Consider the following 20,094-nt stretch of genomic DNA (forward strand, 5'->3'; position numbering starts at 1 on the left):
CAGTCTGACCCTCTCCTCTAGCAGTCTGACCCTCTCCTCCAGCAGTCTTACCCTGTCCATCCCCCTCACCCTCTCCTCTAGCAGTGTGATCCTCTCCTCCATCCCCCCCACCCTCTCCTCTAGCAGTCTGATCCTCTCCTCCATCCCCCTCACCCTGTCCATCCCCCTCACCCTGTCCATCCCCCTCACCCTGTCCTCTAGCAGTCTGATCCTCCCCTTCATCCCCCTCACCCTGTCCATCCCCTCAACCTGTCCATCCCCCTCACCCTCTCCTCTAGCAGTCTGATCCTCTCCTCCATCCCCTCACCCTGTCCATCCCCCTCACCCTGTCCATCCCCCTCACCCTGTCCATCCCCCTCACCCTGTCCATCCCCCCACCCTCTCCTCTAGCAGTCTGATCCTCTCCTCTAGCAGTCTGACCCTCTCCTCCATCCCCTCACCCTGTCCATCCCCCTCACCCTGTCCATCCTCCTCACCCTCTCCTCTAGCAGTCTGATCCTCTCCTCTAGCAGTCTGACCCTCTCCTCTAGCAGTCTGACCCTCTCCTCTAGCAGTCTGGCCCTCTCCTCTAGCAGTCTGGCCCTCTCCTCTAGCAGTCTGGCCCTCTCCTCTAGCAGTCTGGCCCTCTCCTCTAGCAGTCTGACCCTCTCCTCTAGCAGTCTGGCCCTCTCCTCTAGCAGTCTGGCCCTCTCCTCTAGCAGTCTGACCCTCTCCTCTAGCAGTCTGACCCTCTCCTCTAGCAGTCTGACCCTCTCCTCTAGCAGTCTGACCCTCTCCTCTAGCAGTCTGATCCTCTCCTCTAGCAGTCTGATCCTCTCCTCTAGCAGTCTGATCCTCTCCTCTAGCAGTCTGATCCTCTCCTCTAGCAGTCTGACCCTCTCCTCTAGCAGTCTGATCCTCTCCTCTAGCAGTCTGACCCTCTCCTCTAGCAGTCTGATCCTCTCCTCCATCCCCCTCACCGCACTGTGTCAGGGGATGGTCTGGTTAATATAGCACTGTTCCAGGGGATGGTCTGGTTAATATAGCACTGTACCAGGGGATGGTCTGGTTAATATAGCACTGTGCCAGGGGATGGTCTGGTTAATATAGCACTGTGCCAGGGGATGGTCTGGTTAATATAGCACTGTTCCAGGGGATGGTCTGGTTAATATAGCACTGTACCAGGGGATGGTCTGGTTAATATAGCACTGTGCCAGGGGATGGTCTGGTTAATATAGCACTGTGCCAGGGGATGGTCTGGTTAATATAGCACTGTACCAGGGGATGGTCTGGTTAATATAGCACTGTTCCAGGGGATGGTCTGGTTAATATAGCACTGTGCCAGGGGATGGTCTGGTTAATATAGCACTGTGCCAGGGGATGGTCTGGTTAATATAGCACTGTACCAGGGGATGGTCTGTGTTAATATAGCACTGTGCCATGGGATGGTCTGGTTAATATAGCATTGTGCCAGGGGATGGTCTGGTTAATATAGCACTGTACCAGGGGATGGTCTGGTTAATATAGCACTGTACCAGGGGATGGTCTGGTTAATATAGCACTGTACCAGGGGATGGTCTGGTTAATATAGCTCTGTACCAGGGGATGGTCTGGTTAATATAGCACTGTACCAGGGGATGGTCTGGTTAATATAGCACTGTACCAGGGGATGGTCTGGTTAATATAGCACTGTGCCAGGGGATGGTCTGGTTAATATAGCACTGTGCCAGGGGATGGTCTGGTTAATATAGCACTGTGCCAGGGGATGGTCTGGTTAATATAGCACTGTGTCAGGGGATGGTCTGGTTAATATAGCACTGTGCCAGGGGATGGTCTGGTTAATATAGCATTGTGCCAGGGGATGGTCTGGTTAATATAACACTGTACCAGGGGATGGTCTGGTTAATATAGCACTGTGCCATGCCAGGGGATGGTCTGGTTAATATAGCACTGTGCCAGGGGATGGTCTGGTTAATATAGCACTGTGCCAGGGGATGGTCTGGTTAATATAGCACTGTGTCAGGGGATGGTCTGGTTAATATAGCACTGTGCCAGGGGATGGTCTGGTTAATATAGCATTGTGCCAGGGGATGGTCTGGTTAATATAACACTGTACCAGGGGATGGTCTGGTTAATATAGCACTGTGCCATGCCAGGGGATGGTCTGGTTAATATAGCACTGTACCAGGGGATGGTCTGGTTAATATAACACTGTACCAGGGGATGGTCTGGTTAATGTAACACTGTACCAGGGGATGGTCTGGTTAATATAACACTGTACCAGGGGATGGTCTGGTTAATATAGCACTGTACCAGGGGATGGTCTGGTTAATATAGCACTGTGTCAGGGGATGGTCTGGTTAATATAGCACTGTACCAGGGGATGGTCTGGTTAATATAACACTGTACCAGGGGATGGTCTGGTTAATATAGCACTGTGCCAGGGGGTGGTCTGGTTAATATAGCACTGTACCAGGGGATGGTCTGGTTAATATAACACTGTACCAGGGGATGGTCTGGTTAATATAGCACTGTACCAGGGGATGGTCTGGTTAATATAGCACTGTGCCAGGGGATGGTCTGTGTGGAAGATTAAGTTGCTTCTGTTCTTATTTTTATAACAGTCAGCAAGAAGTGTCAGTTAATTTTCCCAAAAGCACTTTCTTTTTGTCCTCTTCGTGCCTCATCATTTTTTACACCCAGAGGGTACTGTGTTGTATTGACCTCTGGACTACTGTAGGGGGCTTTGAGTCTCTCCTGCTGTTGTTGGGCTCAAGGGCTTTGACACCTCTCACTTCACACCTCCATGCTAACTGAAGATGTATCTGTTCTGGGAATCCTTAACTTAGCATTCAGTCCTTTTATAAAGTAAAACAGTGGTCCTTCTGTAGCTCAGTTGGTAGAGCATGGCGCTTGGCGCTTGTAACGCCAGGGTAGTGGGTTCGATCCCCGGGACCACCCATACGTAGAATGTATGCACACATGACTGTAAGTCGCTTTGGATAAAAGCGTCTGCTAAATGGCATATATTATTATTATTATTATTATAAACAAATTGCTGTAATATATTATTCTTCTTCTCTTTTAAAAAGCTTATCTCTCACTTTATCTCTATCACCCAGTCTGTCTCGTCTTCCTCCTTCCTCTCATCCCTCTCCTGCCTCCCTCCCCCAGATCACGCGGATGGAGTTCGTCCACACCAGGAGTCTGATCTACCGGGACGTGAAGCCAGAGAACTTCCTGGTTGGCCGGCCCGGCAGCAAGCGGCAGCACACCATCCACATCATCGACTTCGGCCTGGCCAAAGAGTACATCGACCCTGAGACCAAGAAACACATCCCTTACAGGGAGCACAAGAGCCTGACGGGCACCGCACGTTACATGAGCGTCAATACTCACCTGGGCAAAGGTAAACAGCCTGACAGGCACCACACCCTACATGAGCGTCATTACTCACCTGGGCAGAGCATCAATACTCACCTGGGCAAAGGTGAACAGCCTGACAGGCACCACACCCTACATGAGCGTCAATACTCACCTGGGCAGAGCATCAATACTCACCTGGGCAGAGGTAAACAGCCTGACAGACCCTACATGAGCGTCAATACTCACCTGGGCAGAGCATCAATACTCACCTGACGGGCACCACACCCTACATGAGCGTCAATACTCACCTGGGCAGAGCATCAATACTCACCTGGGCAGAGGTAAACAGCCTGACAGGCCCTACATGAGCATCAATACTCACCTGGGCAGAGCATCAATACTCACCTGGGCAAAGGTAAACAGCCTGACAGGCACCACACCCTACATGAGCGTCAATACTCACCTGACGGGCACCACACCCTACATGAGCATCAATACTCACCTGGGCAGAGGTAAACAGCCTGACAGGCCCTACATGAGCATCAATACTCACCTTGACTTTTTCCACATTTTGTTGTGTTATATTGAAAATGGATTACATTTATATATTTTTTGTCATTTGCCTACACACAATACCACCATGTCAAAGTGGAGGGCCGGCAGGGATGTCCTTGTCCCATCGTTAGCGACTCCTGTGGCGGGCTGACCGCTGACAACGGTCAGGTGTACGGTCTTTCCCTCCGACACATTGGTGCGGCTGGCTTCCGGGTTAAGTAGGCGTCGTGTCAAGAAGCAGTGCGGCTGGCTTCCGGGTTAAGTAGGCGTTGTGTCAAGAAGCAGTGCGGCTGGCTTCCGGGTTAAGTAGGCGTTGTGTCAAGAAGCAGTGCGGCTGGCTTCCGGGTTAAGTAGGCGTTGTGTCAAGAAGCAGTGCGGCTGGCTTCCGGGTTAAGTAGGCGTTGTGTCAAGAAGCAGTGCGGCTTGGTTGGGGTTGTGTTTCGGAGGACGCACGGCCCTCGACCTTCGCCTCTCCCGAGTCCGTATTGGAGTTGCAGCGATGAGAGCAGACTAACTACCAATTGGATACCAGGACATTGGGGAGAGAAAATAGGTAAAAAATAAAACATACAATCTACATCAGCCAGCTAGAGACATTTTATCAGCAGGCTGGCCTAGAGAGACATTTCATCAGCAGGCTGGCCTAGAGAGACATTTCATCAGCAGGCTGGCCTAGAGAGACATTTCATCAGCAGGCTGGCCTAGAGAGACATTTCATCAGCAGGCTGGCCTAGAGAGACATTTCATCAGCAGGCTGGCCTAGAGAGACATTTCATCAGCAGGCTGGCCTAGAGAGACATTTCATCAGCAGGCTGGCCTAGAGAGACATTTCATCAGCAGGCTGGCCTAGAGAGACATTTCATCAGCAGGCTGGCCTAGAGAGACATTTCATCAGCAGGCTGGCCTAGAGAGACATTTCATCAGCAGGCTGGCCTAGAGAGACATTTCATCAGCAGGCTGGCCTAGAGAGACATTTCATCAGCAGGCTGGCCTAGAGAGACATTTCATCAGCAGGCTGGCCTAGAGAGACATTTCATCAGCAGGCTGGCCTAGAGAGACATTTCATCAGCAGGCTGGCCTAGAGAGACATTTCAGCAGCAGGCTGGACTAGAGAGACATTTCAGCAGCAGGCTGGCCTAGAGAGACATTTCATCAGCAGGCTGGCCTAGAGAGACATTTCAGCAGCAGGCTGGCATAGAGAGGCATTTCAGCAGCAGGCTGGCCTGCATAGCCGAGAGGCATTTCAGCAGCAGGCTGGCCTGCATAGCCGAGAGGCATTTCAGCAGCAGGCTGGCCTGCATAGCCTAGAGACATTTCAGCAGCAGGCTGGCCTGCATAGCCTAGAGACATTTCATCAGCAGGCTGGACTAGAGACATTTCAGCAGCAGGCTGGCCTAGAGAGACATTTCAGCAGCAGGCTGGCCTAGAGAGACATTTCAGCAGCAGGCTGGCATAGAGAGACATTTTATCAGCAGGCTGGCCTAGAGAGACATTTCAGCAGCAGGCTGGCCTAGAGAGACATTTCAGCAGCAGGCTGGCCTAGAGAGACATTTCAGCAGCAGGCTGGCCTAGAGAGACATTTCATCAGCAGGCTGGCCTAGAGAGACATTTCATCAGCAGGCTGGCCTATAGAGACATTTCATCAGCAGGCTGGCATAGAGAGACATTTCAGCAGCAGGCTGGCCTGCATAGCCTAGAGGCATTTCAGCAGCAGGCTGGCCTGCATAGCCGAGAGGCATTTCAGCAGCAGGCTGGCCTGCATAGCCGAGAGGCATTTCAGCAGCAGGCTGGCCTGCATAGCCGAGAGGCATTTCAGCAGCAGGCTGGCCTGCATAGCCTAGAGACATTTCAGCAGCAGGCTGGCCTGCATAGCCTAGAGACATTTCGGCAGCAGGCTGGCCTAGAGAGCCTAGAGAGACATTTCGGCAGCAGGCTGGCCTGCATAGCCTAGAGAGACATTTCAGCAGCAGGCTGGCCTACATAGCCTAGAGAGACATTTCAGCAGCAGGCTGGCCTGCATAGCCTAGTGAGACATTTCGGCAGCAGGCTGGCCTGCATAGCCTAGAGAGACATTTCAGCAGCAGGCTGGCCTACATAGCCTAGAGAGACATTTCAGCAGCAGGCTGGCCTACATAGCCTAGAGAGACATTTCGGCAGCAGGCAGATGTTATAGTTCATATAATGAAATCAGTCAATTGAATTCAATGAAGTAGGATTTCACATGACTGGGAATACAGATATACATCTGTTGTTCAGATACCTGAAAGAAAATGGGCCTCAGGATCTCGTCACAGTATTTCTGTGCATGCAAATTGCCATCGATTTAAAAAAAAAAAAAAAATTGTGATCGTTGTCCATAGCTGCCAACCTCCACCGTGGTGCACTCTGTTCACAATGTTGACATCAGCAAACCGCTCACCTTGGGTCTGCGGTTGTGAGGCTGGTTGGATGTTCTGCCAAATTCTTTAAAAATAAGCTCTGGTGGACATTCCTGCAGTCGGCATGCCACGCACCCTCAACTTGAGACATCTGTGGCATTGTTGTGTGACAACTGGACATAGGGGCCTTTTATTGTCCCCAGCACAAGGTGCACCTGTGTAATGATAATGCTGTTAAATCAGCTTCTTGATATGCCACACCTGACAGGTGGATGGATTCTATTGGAATAGAAGCCTTTCCTAATCATGTCCAATCAATCTAATTTACCTCAGGTGGACTCCATGTTGTAGAAACATCAAGGTTGATCAATGGAAACAGGATGCACCTGAGCTCAATTTCGAGTCTTATAGTAAAAGGTCTGAATACTTATGTAAATGTGATATTTCTGTTTTTATTTATACATTTGTAGAATAAGGTTGTAACGGAACAAAATGTGGATGAAGTCAAAGGGGTCTGAATACTTTTTGAAATGCGCTGGAAGTGGTTTTCCAAAATGAAGCATTCGCTTGGTAACAGCTGAGAAGCCTCCTGGTTATGACTCATTGGCTGCAGCAAACTGTCTTTTTTGAAGTACTTGTATACATACAGTACCAGTCAAAACTTTGGACAGACCTACTCATTCAAGGGTTTTTCTTTATTTTTACTATTTTCTACATTGTAGAATAATAGTGAAGACATCAAAACTATGAAATAACACATTATGGAATCATGTTGTAACCAAAAAAGTGTTCAACAAATCAAAATATATTTTATATTTGAGATTCTTCAAAATAGCCACCCTTTGCCTTGATGAAGCTGGTTGAGAGAATGATGAAGCTGGTTGAGAGAATGCCTTAATGAAGCTGGTTGAGAGAGAATGATGAAGCTGGTTGAGAGAATGCCTTGATGAAGCTGGTTGAGAGAATGCCTCGATGAAGCTGGTTGAGAGAATGCCTCGATGAAGCTGGTTGAGAGAATGCCTCGATGAAGCTGGTTGAGAGAATGCCTCGATGAAGCTGGTTGAGAGAATGCCTCGATGAAGCTGGTTGAGAGAATGCCTCGATGAAGCTGGTTGAGAGAATGCCTCGATGAAGCTGGTTGAGAGAATGCCTCGATGAAGCTGGTTGAGAGAAGGCCTCGATGAAGCTGGTTGAGAGAACGCCTCGATGAAGCTGGTTGAGAGAACGCCTCGATGAAGCTGGTTGAGAGAACGCCTCGATGAAGCTGGTTGAGAGAACGCCTCGATGAAGCTGGTTGAGAGAACGCCTCGATGAAGCTGGTTGAGAGAACGCCTCGATGAAGCTGGTTGAGAGAATGCCTCGATGAAGCTGGTTGAGAGAATGCCTCGATGAAGCTGGTTGAGAGAATGCCTCGATGAAGCTGGTTGAGAGAATGATGAAGCTGGTTGAGAGAATGATGAAGCTGGTTGAGAGAATGAAGCTGGTTGAGAGAATGCCTTGATGAAGCTGGTTGAGAGAATGCCTTGATGAAGCTGGTTGAGAGAATGATGAAGCTGGTTGAGAGAATGATGAAGCTGGTTGAGAGAATGATGAAGCTGGTTGAGAGAATGATGAAGCTGGTTGAGAGAATGCCTCGATGAAGCTGGTTGAGAGAATGCCTCGATGAAGCTGTTTGAGAGAATGCCTCGATGAAGCTGGTTGAGAGAATGCCTCGATGAAGCTGGTTGAGAGAATGCCTCGATGAAGCTGGTTGAGAGAATGCCTCGATGAAGCTGGTTGAGAGAATGCCTCGATGAAGCTGGTTGAGAGAATGCCTCGATGAAGCTGGTTGAGAGAATGCCTCGATGAAGCTGGTTGAGAGAATGCCTCGATGAAGCTGGTTGAGAGAATGCCTCGATGAAGCTGGTTGAGAGAATGCCTCCGATGAAGCTGGTTGAGAGAATGCCTCGATGAAGCTGGTTGAGAGAATGCCTCGATGAAGCTGGTTGAGAGAATGCCTCGATGAAGCTGGTTGAGAGAATGCCTCGATGAAGCTGGTTGAGAGAATGCCTCGATGAAGCTGGTTGAGAGAACGCCTCGATGAAGCTGGTTGAGAGAACGCCTCGATGAAGCTGGTTGAGAGAACGCCTCGATGAAGCTGGTTGAAGTTTTTCTATTTTGAGAGAACGCCTCGATGAAGCTGGTTGAGAGAACGCCTCGATGAAGCTGGTTGAGAGAACGCCTCGATGAAGCTGGTTGAGACAATGCCTCGATGAAGCTGGTTGAGAGAATGCCTCGATGAAGCTGGTTGAGAGAATGCCTCGATGAAGCTGGTTGAGAGAATGATGAAGCTGGTTGAGAGAATGATGAAGCTGGTTGAGAGAATGATGAAGCTGGTTGAGAGAATGCCTTGATGAAGCTGGTTGAGAGAATGCCTTGATGAAGCTGGTTGAGAGAATGCCTTGATGAAGCTGGTTGAGAGAATGCCTTGATGAAGCTGGTTGAGAGAATGATGAAGCTGGTTGAGAGAATGATGAAGCTGGTTGAGAGAATGCCTCGATGAAGCTGGTTGAGAGAATGCCTCGATGAAGCTGGTTGAGAGAATGCCTCGATGAAGCTGGTTGAGAGAATGCCTCGATGAAGCTGGTTGAGAGAATGCCTCGATGAAGCTGGTTGAGAGAATGCCTCGATGAAGCTGGTTGAGAGAATGCCTCGATGAAGCTGGTTGAGAGAATGCCTCGATGAAGCTGGTTGAGAGAACGCCTCGATGAAGCTGGTTGAGAGAACGCCTCGATGAAGCTGGTTGAGAGAATGCCTCGATGAAGCTGGTTGAGAGAATGCCTCGATGAAGCTGGTTGAGAGAATGCCTCGATGAAGCTGGTTGAGAGAATGCCTCGATGAAGCTGGTTGAGAGAATGCCTCGATGAAGCTGGTTGAGAGAACGCCTCGATGAAGCTGGTTGAGAGAACGCCTCGATGAAGCTGGTTGAGAGAACGCCTCGATGAAGCTGGTTGAGAGAACGCCTCGATGAAGCTGGTTGAGAGAACGCCTCGATGAAGCTGGTTGAGAGAACGCCTGATGAAGCTGGTTGAGAGAACGCCTCGATGAAGCTGGTTGAGAGAACGCCTCGATGAAGCTGGTTGAGAGAACGCCTCGATGAAGCTGGTTGAGAGAATGCCTCGATGAAGCTGGTTGAGAGAATGCCTCGATGAAGCTGGTTGAGAGAATGCCTCGATGAAGCTGGTTGAGAGAATGCCTCGATGAAGCTGGTTGAGAAGATGCCTCGATGAAGCTGGTTGAGAAGATGCCTCGATGAAGCTGGTTGAGAGAATGCCTCGATGAAGCTGGTTGAGAGAATGCCTCGATGAAGCTGGTTGAGAGAATGCCTCGATGAAGCTGGTTGAGAGAACGCCTCGATGAAGCTGGTTGAGAGAACGCCTCGATGAAGCTGGTTGAGAGAACGCCTCGATGAAGCTGGTTGAGAGAACGCCTCGATGAAGCTGGTTGAGAGAACGCCTCGATGAAGCTGGTTGAGAGAACGCCTCGATGAAGCTGGTTGAGAGAACGCCTCGATGAAGCTGGTTGAGAGAATGATGAAGCTGGTTGAGAGAATGATGAAGCTGGTTGAGAGAACGCCTCGATGAAGCTGGTTGAGAGAACGCCTCGATGAAGCTGGTTGAGAGAATGTCTCGATGAAGCTGGTTGAGAGAGAATGATGCAGCTGGTTGAGAGAATGTCTCAATGAAGCTGGTTGAGAGAGAATGATGCAGCTGGTTGAGAGAATGTCTCAATGAAGCTGGTTGAGAGAGAATGATGAAGCTGGTTGAGAGAATGCCTTGATGAAGCTGGTTGAGAGAATGTCTCGATGAAGCTGGTTGAGAGAGAATGATGAAGCTGGTTGAGAGAATGCCTCGATGAAGCTGGTTGAGAGAATGCCTCGATGAAGCTGGTTGAGAGAATGCCTCGATGAAGCTGGTTGAGAGAATGATGAAGCTGGTTGAGAGAATTATGAAGCTGGTTGAGAGAATGCCTCTGAATCTGGTTGAGAGAATGCCTCGATGAAGCTGGTTGAGAGAATGCCTCGATGAAGCTGGTTGAGAGAATGCCTCGATGAAGCTGGTTGAGAGAATGCCTTGATGAAGCTGGTTGAGAGAATGCCTTGATGAAGCTGGTTGAGAGAATGCCTCGATGAAGCTGGTTGAGAGAATGCCTCGATGAAGCTGGTTGAGAGAATGATGAAGCTGGTTGAGAGAATTATGAAGCTGGTTGAGAGAATGCCTCTGAATCTGGTTGAGAGAATGCCTCGATGAAGCTGGTTGAGAGAATGCCTCGATGAAGCTGGTTGAGAGAATGCCTTGATGAAGCTGGTTGAGAGAATGCCTTGATGAAGCTGGTTGAGAGAATGCCTTGATGAAGCTGGTTGAGAGAATGCCTCGATGAAGCTGGTTGAGAGAATGCCTCGATGAAGCTGGTTGAGAGAATGATGAAGCTGGTTGAGAGAATGATGAAGCTGGTTGAGAGAATGATGAAGCTGGTTGAGAGAATGATGAAGCTGGTTGAGAGAACACCTCGATGAAGCTGGTTGAGAGAATGCCTCGATTAAGCTGGTTGAGAGAATGCCTCGATGAAGCTGGTTGAGAGAATGCCTCGATGAAGCTGGTTGAGAGAAGGCCTCGATGAAGCTGGTTGAGAGAACGCCTCGATGAAGCTGGTTGAGAGAACGCCTCGATGAAGCTGGTTGAGAGAACGCCTCGATGAAGCTGGTTGAGAGAACGCCTCGATGAAGCTTGGTTGAGAGAACGCCTCGATGAAGCTGGTTGAGAGAACGCCTCGATGAAGCTGGTTGAGAGAACGCCTCGATGAAGCTGGTTGAGAGAACGCCTCGATGAAGCTGGTTGAGAGAACGCCTCGATGAAGCTGGTTGAGAAAACGCCTCGATGAAGCTGGTTGAGAAAACGCCTCGATGAAGCTGGTTGAGAAAACGCCTCGATGAAGCTGGTTGAGAGAATGATGAAGCTGGTTGAGAGAACGCCTCGATGAAGCTGGTTGAGAGAACGCCTCGATGAAGCTGGTTGAGAGAACGCCTCGATGAAGCTGGTTGAGAGAATGCCTCGATGAAGCCGGTTGAGAGGTCCTTCTGTAGCTCAGTTGGTAGAGCATGGCGCTTGTAACGCCAGGGTAGTGGGTTCGATCCCCGGGACCACCCATACGTAGAATGTATGCACACATGACTGTAAGTCGCTTTGGATAAAAGCGTCTGCTAAATGGCATATATTATATTATTATATATATTATTATATTATATTAACGCCTCGATGAAGCTGGTTGAGAGAATGTCTTGATGAAGCTGGTTGAGAGAATGTCTTGATGAAGCTGGTTGAGAGAATGTCTTGATGAAGCTGGTTGAGAGAATGTCTTGATGAAGCTGGTTGAGAGAATGTCTCGATGAAGCTGGTGGAGAGAGAATGATGCAGCTGGTTGAGAGAATGTCTCAATGAAGCTGGTTGAGAGAGAATGATGAAGCTGGTTGAGAGAATGCCTTGATGAAGCTGGTTGAGAGAATGTCTCGATGAAGCTGGTTGAGAGAGAATGATGAAGCTGGTTGAGAGAATGCCTCGATGAAGCTGGTTGAGAGAATGCCTCGATGAAGCTGGTTGAGAGAATGCCTCGATGAAGCTGGTTGAGAGAATGATGAAGCTGGTTGAGAGAATTATGAAGCTGGTTGAGAGAATGCCTCTGAATCTGGTTGAGAGAATGCCTCGATGAAGCTGGTTGAGAGAATGCCTCGATGAAGCTGGTTGAGAGAATGCCTTGATGAAGCTGGTTGAGAGAATGCCTTGATGAAGCTGGTTGAGAGAATGCCTTGATGAAGCTGGTTGAGAGAATGCCTCGATGAAGCTGGTTGAGAGAATGCCTTGATGAAGCTGGTTGAGAGAATGCTTGATGAAGCTGGTTGAGAGAATGATGAAGCTGGTTGAGAGAATGATGAAGCTGGTTGAGAGAATGATGAAGCTGGTTGAGAGAATGATGAAGCTGGTTGAGAGAACACCTTGATGAAGCTGGTTGAGAGAATGCCTTGATGAAGCTGGTTGAGAGAATGCCTCGATGAAGCTGGTTGAGAGAATGCCTCGATGAAGCTGGTTGAGAGAATGCCTCGATGAAGCTGGTTGAGAGAATGATGAAGCTGGTTGAGAGAATGATGAAGCTGGTTGAGAGAATGATGAAGCTGGTTGAGAGAATGATGAAGCTGGTTGAGAGAATGATGAAGCTGGTTGAGAGAACACCTCGATGAAGCTGGTTGAGAGAATGCCTCGATTGAAGCTGGTTGAGAGAATGCCTCGATGAAGCTGGTTGAGAGAATGATGGAGCTGGTTGAGAGAATGATGAAGCTGGTTGAGAGAATGATGAAGCTGGTTGAGAGAATGATGAAGCTGGTTGAGAGAATGATGAAGCTGGTTGAGAGAATGATGAAGCTGGTTGAGAGAATGATGAAGCTGGTTGAGAGAATGATGAAGCTGGTTGAGAGAATGATGAAGCTGGTTGAGAGAATGATGAAGCTGGTTGAGAGAATGCCTCGATGAAGCTGGTTGAGAGAATGCCTCGATGAAGCTGGTTGAGAGAACACCTCGATGAAGCTGGTTGAGAGAATGATGAAGCTGGTTGAGAGAACGCCTTGATGAAGCTGGTTGAGAGAATGATGAAGCTGGTTGAGAGAACGCCTTGATGAAGCTGGTTGAGAGAATGCCAAAAGTATGTAAAGCTGTCAAGGCAAACGGTGGCTATTTGAAGAATTTTGAATATAAAATGTTTAGGATGTATTCTTTTGGTTACTACATGATACCATACGTGTTATTTGCTGTCTTCACTATTATTCTACAATGTGTAACATTTTCTAAATAATCCCTTGAATGAGTAGGTGTGTCCAAACTTTTGACTGTGTGTGTGTGTGTGTGTGTGTGTGTGTGTGTGTGTGTGTGTGTGTGTGTGTGTGTGTGTGTGTGTGTGTGTGTGTGTGTGTGTGTGTGTGTGTGTGTGTGTGTGTGTGTGTTAGAAACTGTGTTGCAATGGCAGGTAGCCTAGTGGTCAGAGCGTTGGACTAGTAACCGAAACGTTGCAAGATCGAATCCCCGAGCCGACAAGGTACAAATCTGTCGTTCTGCCCCTCAACAAGGCAGTTAACCCACTGTTCCTAGGCCAGTTAACCCACTGTTCCTAGGCCAGTTAACCCACTGTTCCTAGACCAGTTAACCCACTGTTCCTAGACCAGTTAACCCACTCTTCCTAGACCAGTTAACCCACTGTTCCTTGGCCAGTTAACCCACTGTTCCTTGGCCAGTTAACCCACTGTTCCCCTCAACAAGGCAGTTAACCCACTGTTCCTAGGCCAGTTAACCCCCTGTTCCCCTCAACAAGGCAGTTAACCCACTGTTCCTAGGCCAGTTAACCCCCTGTTCCCCTCAACAAGGCAGTTAACCCACTGTTCCTAGGCCAGTTAACCCACTGTTCCTAGACCAGTTAACCCACTGTTCCTAGGCCAGTTAACCCCCTGTTCCACTCAACAAGGCAGTTAACCCACTGTTCCTAGGCCAGTTAACCCACTGTTCCTAGGCCAGTTAACCCACTGTTCCTAGACCAGTTAACCCACTGTTCATAGGCCAGTTAACCCACTGTTCCTAGGCCAGTTAACCCCCTGTTCCCCTCAACAAGGCAGTTAACCCCCTGTTCCCAGGCCGTCACTGACAATAAGAACTGACTTGCCTAGTTATATAAAGGTAAAATAAATAAAAAAACGGGCTCGTTAGCATTCTCTAATGCAGTACATGAACTTGTTAGTGTAATCTGTAGGTTAGCAATGCTATCAGTGGGGTTTGAAAACAGCACCCCTTGTGTTCATTGCCGGCATTACTGAATATCCCCCTATGGTCTGACAGTCTGGATACGGCCAATGCCTTGATACCTTCATCTACTTCCTGAGTTTTAGGAAATTCTAACCTACCCCTTATTAACAGTGGAAGTCTATATGGTTAGTATCAGTTCAAGGTGTTGGACTGCATCAAGCCGTGTGTGTGTGTGTGTGTTTACACGTTAAGCCTGAGGAATCTCATGTTTAATCAATTCTGATCTAAAAAAAATGTTTTGTAGTTGTTGAAAATTCCCAAACTATACCTCTGTTGTCCAACTTGAGGTATTTTAGGGTTAGTTTCACAGGGCTAGTTGAACGTCCAGGAGTAGGTTTAACCTGGATCTGAGAAACGAGCTCTTACATATTACATTTTCTATGCCCATCTTTGAAACAGGGTTAATAATGATTGTTCGATTTATCTAGTTCAACAGTGGGTATTATCAGGAACTCGATGTGTTCCTGTGTTTGAAGATGTGTGTTTCCTGTCTCTGCAGAACAAAGCAGGAGAGATGACCTGGAAGCTCTCGGTCACATGTTCATGTACTTCCTGCGAGGCAGTCTGCCCTGGCAAGGCCTGAAGGTAGGAACAAACACACCTGTTTTACTAAACGCTAAAGTTAATGAATTAAATACATATTTTTTTTCCCTCATCAATCTACACACAATTCCCCATAATGACAAAGCAAAAACAAAGCACACGGAGCACATACTTCTGATAATGTAGTGTATGCTGCTCAAAGGACCGCTACTGTCAGACTGTCTGTCGACTAGACCTCACTACTTTATCAGTCTAGACAGACACACCGCCTTCAGGCACAGATCTCCATCTCACATCGTTGTTTCCGTGTGCCAGGGCGTTGTTTCCGTGTGCCAGGGCGTTGTTTCCGTGTGCCAGGGCGTTGTTTCCGTGTGCCAGGGCGTTGTTTCCGTGTGCCAGGGCGTTGTTTCCGTGTGCCAGGGCGTTGTTTCCGTGTGCCAGGGCGTTGTTTCCGTGTGCCAGGGCGTTGTTTCCGTGTGCCAGGGCGTTGTTTCCGTGTGCCAGGGCGCTGTTTCCGTGTGCCAGGGCGCTGTTTCCGTGTGCCAGGGCGCTGTTTCCGTGTGCCAGGGCGCTGTTTCCGTGTGCCAGGGCGCTGTTTCCGTGTGCCAGGGCGTTGTTTCCGTGTGCCTTTCTCGTAACTAAGTACTGACTCTCTTCCACTCTCCCTCGCTCCTTCCTTCCACTCTCCCTCCCTCCCCCCCCTCCCTCCCTCCCCCCTCCCTCCCTCCCCCCCCCCTCCCTCCCCCTCCCTCCCCCCTCCACTCTCCCTCCCTCCACTCTCCCTCCCGCCCTCCCTCCCTTCCACTCTCTCTCCCTCCTTTCTTCTCTCCCTCCCTCCCTCCCTCCCTCCCTCCCTCCCTCCCTCCCTCCCTCCCTCCCCCTCTCTCCCTCTCTCCCTCCATTCCTCCCTCCCTCCCTTCCACTCTCTCTCCCTCCTTCCCTCCCTCCCTCCCTTCCACTCTCTCCCTCCTTCCCTCCCTCCCTTCCACTCCCTCCCTCCCTCCCTCCCTCCCTCCCTCCCTCCCCCCCCTCCCTCCCTCCCTCCCCCCTCCCTCCCTCCCTTCCACTCTCTCCCTCCCTCCCTCCCTCCCCTCCTCTCTCTCTCTCCCTCCCTCCCTCCCTCCCTCCCTCCCTCCCTCCCTCCCCCTCCCTCCCTCCCTCCCTCCCTCCCTCCCTCCCTCCCTCCCTCCCTCCCTCCACTCTCTCTCCCAGGCAGACACTCTGAAGGAGCGCTATCAGAAGATAGGTGACACCAAGAGAACCACGCCCATCGAGGTGCTGTGTGAGAGCTTCCCAGGTCTGGGTCTCTTCTCTTTGTGCTTCTTTCTGACCCACTTCTAGTTCCTTTCAGTACTTTAGGTTATCCTGCTGGTTAGCAGTAAATAACTACGTAACATCTGAAATATTGGAAAGGTATTTCATTGTTTTTCCTACCTGTATTTAATGTGTTTTTCTCCTTGCTGAAGAGATGGCCACCTACCTGTATTTAATGTGTTTTTCTCCTTGTTGAAGAGATGGCCACCTACCTGTAATGTGTTTTTCTCCTTGTTGAAGAGATGGCCACCTACCTGTATTTAATGTGTTTTTCTCCTTGTTGAAGAGATGGCCACCTACCTGTAATGTGTTTTTCTCCTTGTTGAAGAGATGGCCACCTACCTGTATTTAATGTGTTTTTCTCCTTGTTGAAGAGATGGCCACCTACCTGTAATGTGTTTTTCTCCTTGTTGAAGCGATGGCCACCTACCTGTATTTAATGTGTTTTTCTCCTTGTTGAAGAGATGGCCACCTACCTGTAATGTGTTTTTCTCCTTGTTGAAGAGATGGCCACCTACCTGTATTTAATGTGTTTTTCTCCTTGTTGAAGAGATGGCCACCTACCTGTATTTAATGTGTTTTTCTCCTTGTTGAAGAGATGGCCACCTACCTGTAATGTGTTTTTCTCCTTGTTGAAGAGATGGCCACCTACCTGTATTTAATGTGTTTTTCTCCTTGTTGAAGAGATGGCCACCTACCTGTAATGTGTTTTTCTCCTTGTTGAAGAGATGGCCACCTACCTGTATTTAATGTGTTTTTCTCCTTGTTGAAGAGATGGCCACCTACCTGTATTTAATGTGTTTTTCTCCTTGTTGAAGAGATGGCCACCTACCTGTATTTAATGTGTTTTTCTCCTTGTTGAAGAGATGGCCACCTACCTGTATTTAATGTGTTTTTCTCCTTGTTGAAGAGATGGCCACCTACCTGTATTTAATGTGTTTTTCTCCTTGTTGAAGAGATGGCCACCTACCTGTATTTAATGTGTTTTTCTCCTTGTTGAAGAGATGGCCACCTACCTGCGTTATGTGGGTTCTCTGGACTTCTTGGAGAAGCCGGACTACGACTACTTACGGAAACTCTTCACCGACCTCTTCGATAGCAACGGCTACGTCTTTGATTACGAGTACGACTGGGTCGGCAAGCCACTGGTCAGTCCCTATCTCTACTAGTAATGCTCTGTCTCTCTGCAGGACAGCGGGCCTCTTGTATCAGCATGCATATCATTGATATACCCTATATTTTGGATACTTACTAAGTTGGATGGATGAGTTTATCAGAAAGGTAACAACAATTACTGTTTAGTTTTAACCATGACCTTTAACCCCTCTGCGCAGTACACTCCTATTGGCTGTTTAGTTTTAACCATGACCTTTAACCTCTCTGCGCAGTACAGTCCTATTGGCTGTTTAGTTTTAACCATGACCTTTAACCCCTCTGCGCAGTACAGTCCTATTGGCTGTTTAGTTTTAACCATGACCTTTAACCCCTCTGCGCAGTACACTCCTATTGGCTGTTTAGTTTTAACCATGACCTTTAACCCCTCTGCGCAGTACAGTCCTATTGGCTGTTTAGTTTTAACCATGACCTTTAACCTCTCTGCGCAGTACAGTCCTATTGGCTGTTTAGTTTTAACCATGACCTTTAACCCCTCAGTACACTCCTATTGGCTGTTTAGTTTTGACCATGACCTTTAACCTCTCTGCGCAGTACAGTCCTATTGGCTGTTTAGTTTTAACCATGACCTTTAACCCCTCAGTACACTCCTATTGGCTGTTTAGTTTTAACCATGACCTTTAACCTCTCTGCGCAGTACAGTCCTATTGGCTGTTTAGTTTTAATCATGACCTTTAACCCCTCTCCTATTGGATATTTAGTTAATGATGATCTTTAACCTCTCTCCTTAGCCTACTCCCATTGGTCCAGTCCCCAGTGAGACCCTCCTACAGTCCAGCAGTAGAGACAAGGCAACGCAGCAGACCAAAAACCAGGTAGGACACACACACACACACACACACACACACACACACACACACACACACACACACACACACACACACACACACACACACACACACACTGAAGACCCAGTCCTTGATGAAGAACAGCTACTTCAGTTTCTCTTGATAGACTGACTTACAGCAAAACTGACAGAATAATTTTCTGAGGAAAAAGCTCAATATTTTTTCATTCAAATTTCACACGTCATTCTCTGCATTAGCTGAATTTGACATTTAGTGTTACTAACATAACTGTAGCCTGGTCCACATCCACTGGTACTTCTGCCAACTCAATCATCATTGTCAAGCCAAACAGACTGGTACCCAGGCTATATTAAAGAGACCAGAAACAGACTGGTACCCAGGCTATATTAAAGAGACCAGAAACAGACTGGTACCCAGGCTATATTAAAGAGACCAGAAACAGACTGATACCCAGGCTATATTAAAGAGACCAGAAACAGACTGGTTTCAGTCTCCGACAGTCAGCTTGTTCAGCCGTTTGTGCATGTCACGTGTATTCTTCTGTCATGTAGTCCTCACGTGCACTCTTTTTTTCCCCCCCACGTCACCACACTGCCCCTCAGGTCTGTCTGTCTGTGTCCTCTGGTTGAGCACTGTCTTAAGTAGCTGTCTAACTGCTTCTGCACAAGAGGGAAAAGACACAACCTCTTTAAACTGAATTGTTTTGTTTCTTTCCTTTTACACTCCTCTCTCTCCTTCCTCTTTTACCTCCTTCCTCTTTTACCATCTCCATCCCTCTCCTTCCTCTTTTACCATCTCCTCCATCCCTCTCCTTCCTCTTTTACCATCTCCTCCATCCCTCTCCTTCCTCTTTTACCATCTCCTCCATCCCTCTCCTTCCTCTTTTACCATCTCCTCCATCTCTCTCCTTCCTCTTTTACCATCTCCTCCATCCCTCTCCTTCCTCTTTTACCATCTCCTCCATCTCTCTCCTTCCTCTTTTACCATCTCCTCCATCCCTCTCCTTCCTCTTTTACCATCTCCTCCATCCCTCTCCTTCCTCTTTTACCATCTCCTCCATCCCTCTCCTTCCTCTTTTACCATCTCCTCCATCCCTCTCCTTCCTCTTTTACCATCTCCTCCATCTCTCTCCTTCCTCTTTTACCATCTCCTCCATCTCTCTCCTTCCTCTTTTACCATCTCCTCCATCCCTCTTCTTCCTCCCTTTATTTCTCCCCCTTCGTCCTGCCCTCCCTCCATCTCTCCCTCTTTGTCCTGTCCTCTCTCCCTCTTTGTCCTGTCCTCTCTCCCTCTTTGTCCTGTCCTCTCTCCCTCTTTGTCCTGTCCTGTCCCCTCTCCCTCTTTGTCCTGTCCCCTCTCCCTCTTTGTCCTGTCCTGTCCCCTCTCCCTCTTTGTCCTGTCCCCTCTCCCTCTTTGTCCTGTCCCCTCTCCCTCTTTGTCCTGTCCCCTCTCCCTCTTTGTCTTGCCCTCTTTGTCCTGTCCTCTCTCCATCTCTCCCTCTTTGTCCTGTCCTCTCTCCCTTTGCTGTCCCACCAGTCGCCAGAACCCAAAGGAAGTGAGTCCCAGCCCACTCCAGTGACCAATAGGGAGCTGCTGGGGTCTCATCTAACAGCTGATAGGCTGGGGGGCTCCGTCCAGGTACTGGGCAGTGGTTGTAGTCCCTCCATGATAAACACTGTCTTCATTCTTTCTACTGTATGTCTTTTCCATTTTCTCTTTGCTCTGTTCTGTTTCTGTTTCTGTTTGCACCAGGTCTCTATTTCAGTCACTTCCCTATAGGCTGAAACCTTATTCAATCACACCTAACCGGCCCAACGTATCTGTATAGTACCCACAATGCTCTGGTTTCTTCTTCATGTGTCTAGTATTTTCTCCTCAGAAAACGTAGCGTTTTACCAATCCATCACACGGTGTTATTAAGTGGCTTCTTTTCTATAGACAGGAACTCTGTTAACTTCTGCTTCACTTTATAAAGTGCTCTTTTTGTCATCAACTAGCTAACGTTATACAGTTTCCTGTAGTCTAGTTAGCACGCAATTAGTGCAGTTGTCCCACTTAATACCCTGGTGTCTGGCTCGCCGTCGGTCCCCACCGTTTGGA

At 48.6% G+C, this 20,094-nt stretch overlaps 1 protein-coding gene across 3 annotated transcripts in view; it reads left to right on the top strand.

Moving 5' to 3' along the window:
• Positions 1-20,094, top strand: part of LOC124042205 (casein kinase I-like) — a 64,919-nt gene that overhangs the window by 38,326 nt on the left and 6,499 nt on the right. For 2 of the 3 annotated variants that reach the window (XM_046360614.1, XM_046360615.1), the window contains 6 exons: positions 3,154-3,388; positions 14,655-14,740; positions 15,911-15,995; positions 17,015-17,160; positions 17,917-18,000; positions 19,531-19,632. In XM_046360614.1, coding sequence (XP_046216570.1) covers positions 3,154-3,388; positions 14,655-14,740; positions 15,911-15,995; positions 17,015-17,160; positions 17,917-18,000; positions 19,531-19,632 — 738 coding nt within the window. The remainder of the gene's footprint in view (positions 1-3,153; positions 3,389-14,654; positions 14,741-15,910; positions 15,996-17,014; positions 17,161-17,916; positions 18,001-19,530; positions 19,633-20,094) is intronic. The other variant, XM_046360616.1, reaches the window with a different exon arrangement.

Source organism: Oncorhynchus gorbuscha, linkage group LG08 (genome assembly GCF_021184085.1).
Source record: "Oncorhynchus gorbuscha isolate QuinsamMale2020 ecotype Even-year linkage group LG08, OgorEven_v1.0, whole genome shotgun sequence".
In the NCBI taxonomy this organism is placed as follows: Eukaryota; Metazoa; Chordata; class Actinopteri; order Salmoniformes; family Salmonidae; genus Oncorhynchus; species Oncorhynchus gorbuscha.